Genomic DNA, 2,726 nt, shown 5'->3' on the forward strand with positions numbered 1-2,726 from the left:
CATATGCCCGATAATGGATGAATTTGCCACAACAAATGTTTTTTGGGATAGCATCATATAAAAATCACGTTTCTGCTCGGAATTTGTGTTCTTCTTGTGTGTGACATGATCGACAAATTCGCAATGCATTTCTTTTATCGTTAACACCGATTGTGCGTCGTGTAGTGCAAATATTGATGCAAAGCTTGCGATAAAATCAACCGTCTCTGTGGAGAATAAAAAAGTCCCAAGCTCATAATCTGTGTAAAGTTATTGTATCTATCGGATCGAATCAATTCAAATGGAATGGAATAAAAACGGATGTGATTCTTTTTATAGAAAAATCCGTAATTGTATTTTTCTTCGTTTTGTTAAGTTGTTTATGTTTGAATGATGACATATATTGTTGGTGAAATATATATTTTGTACATTGGAAAAATTCAAGCAAAGCATACCAAGTGATCAAAGACTGTTAAACAATGCGATTTCTCTATTTGAGTTTGAGATCTCAAATTTAAAATGACAAAATTTATTGTAAAATGTATATATTTTTCGTGAAAAATTTAAAAGGGTGATTTGTTGACATTTAAAAGCTGTATAGTACAATATTGCGTGAGTCTGAGTACATATTTATTTAGAAAGAAGCATTAGAATAATACTCGTGAAAAAAACTTGCAATTGGCTCATATATGGCCAATATCCATAATTGTCATTTGGTCGTAATTTCTCGCTAATTTTTTTCTTCTTTATCAAACAGTAGATTCATTTCAAAATCTTAAACTGCTTATCAACCTAAAATACGAACGATATGTGAAGTGTTAATAAGACAGAATCTGATCGTACGCAACGTACAAGAAGCACTCATTGAGAAACAAAAACAAGCTGCACAACTTCCACTTGCCATGGTTTGTACGAGCAATGAAATGTCGGCAATCCAATGTAGTAAAGTGTTGTAATACGCAAAAAAAAAACAGTATGCAAGTGTATACAAGATTTTGCTGTTGGTTTGCCGCAAATAGTATAAAATGTGAATATTATCGTGTTTATTATGTCCATTTCAAGTGAATAAAAAAAATGTAGGAAAAAAACTATAGATTCATCGCAAAAAGATTGTGTTACATCTTCGTTTTGTGCGATGCATTGGAATTAAGCATTCTCACACATTTCATATGGATCATAGGGAACGCATATAAAGGGGAGGACGGGGCGAATCGCCGCAGTCGACTTATCTCGAGAATGTGATCCAGAACATCCAACTGTCATATATCATCTGAAGTGTTTTATGTCCTCCATAATTGGAGGTAATGATATTGGACTTTCATTACGTCAATAACTTTTTAGAAGCATAAAAATGTTTTTCGATTTTTCACATTTGTTTTGCCTTTCTAGAATTTTGACTTTTGTGCATTAATTTTTATTTTTCTGAAAAAAGAGTGAGTGTTATTTGTAGCTTAAGTCAAGTGCTTTCTAGCGGGTACGAACATTTTCGGATTGTTTTTGGTTTTTTGTGTGATATCGGGTTTGGCGTGAAATTTCGTCTTCGGGGTGAATCGCCGCACTCACATTGCGTTTTCACCAGTAAAATGCACAAACAATCAGATTTTTTTTTCTAATTTCACCTATACAGATCGATTGGATGTGCAGAAACAATAATAAAAAAATGATTTACTACAAAGTTGTTCAGAATGATGAAAGAATTTTTTCGATCAGCTGCCATTCAATTCCCCTAGCCTCAGGGGGTCATAACAGGTCATAGCCCCTCAATCTATGATTGTTTTTAAAGGAAACGCAAAAATTCGGATTCTCAGTCTCAAAATACTTCAAAAATACTTTACATCTCTCTATTATTGAGTGCCCTCAATGTTTTACACAGTTTCTTATTAATAATAATCAAGTAAAGATAGAGAAATATAATTAAAATAGAAATGATTATGTTTTATTACTCATATGTGAGATGAGAGAATGATTTGAAATTGAAAATTTGAAGGTGAGGCGATTCGCCCCGCTATAGGCGGTTCGCCCCATTATTTCCAATTTTACGCGCAATGCCATATGTTGAAGTGGTATCAACAAAACAAAAAAGTTTCTTCTACAAAAGTTGCGTATTGAAACCACCTTCCAAACGATACCAGACATTTGTCATTATGAGTTATAGTTGCCGAGATATTTGACTCCAAGAAAAAGTGTGGCGATTCGCCCCGTCCTCCCCTATATATTTAAACTATCTAACGTCAGTTTATAATAATTAATTATTTTGTTCTGGCGGCCAAACGATGGATTCAATCCAATCAATGTAATAAGCCACACGAGTATAGACGCTTGGCAATGTGGTTGCACAATTCACACCAAATGAAACAATGCCAACTATGGTCGCTCTGCTTGAATTGGTGTTGGGGAAATACTGAAGAGGACCTCCACTATCTCCATGGCAAGAATCTCTTCTTCCTTCTGGATCATTTGCACAATATTGTCCTTCACTGATGCCATTTTCAAACGATGGTGAATTGTACTCTTTGTTCCACTCCAAAAGAGTTGAATTACATTCGGACAGTGGAACTGTTGTTAAATTCGTCTTCAGTAACTTGTTTGAATTGGGTCCTTCGAAAAGATATTTAAATAATTTCATTAAATAATTGGTCAAAATTCGTTTTGTGTTATTCATTAACAATGACAACTTTATCTCATACCTTCAGTGATAGCGGCACCCCAACCAATAACGATCAATTCAGAATCAACATCCTCCTCTA

General features: G+C 34.2%; 1 protein-coding gene across 1 annotated transcript; it reads right to left on the bottom strand.

Moving 5' to 3' along the window:
• Positions 1-995: 995 nt before the first annotated feature.
• Positions 996-2,721, bottom strand: LOC116351699 (serine protease persephone-like; the record flags this gene model as incomplete). Its single annotated transcript, XM_031783835.1, has 2 exons — positions 996-2,577; positions 2,667-2,721. Coding segments are annotated over 2 exons (408 nt in total), but the record flags the coding sequence as incomplete, so codon positions are not given.
• Positions 2,722-2,726: the final 5 nt, after the last annotated feature.

This window comes from Contarinia nasturtii, unplaced genomic scaffold (genome assembly GCF_009176525.2).
Source record: "Contarinia nasturtii isolate CC-2019 unplaced genomic scaffold, AAFC_CNas_1.1 Cnas_scaffold_6063, whole genome shotgun sequence".
In the NCBI taxonomy this organism is placed as follows: Eukaryota; Metazoa; Arthropoda; class Insecta; order Diptera; family Cecidomyiidae; genus Contarinia; species Contarinia nasturtii.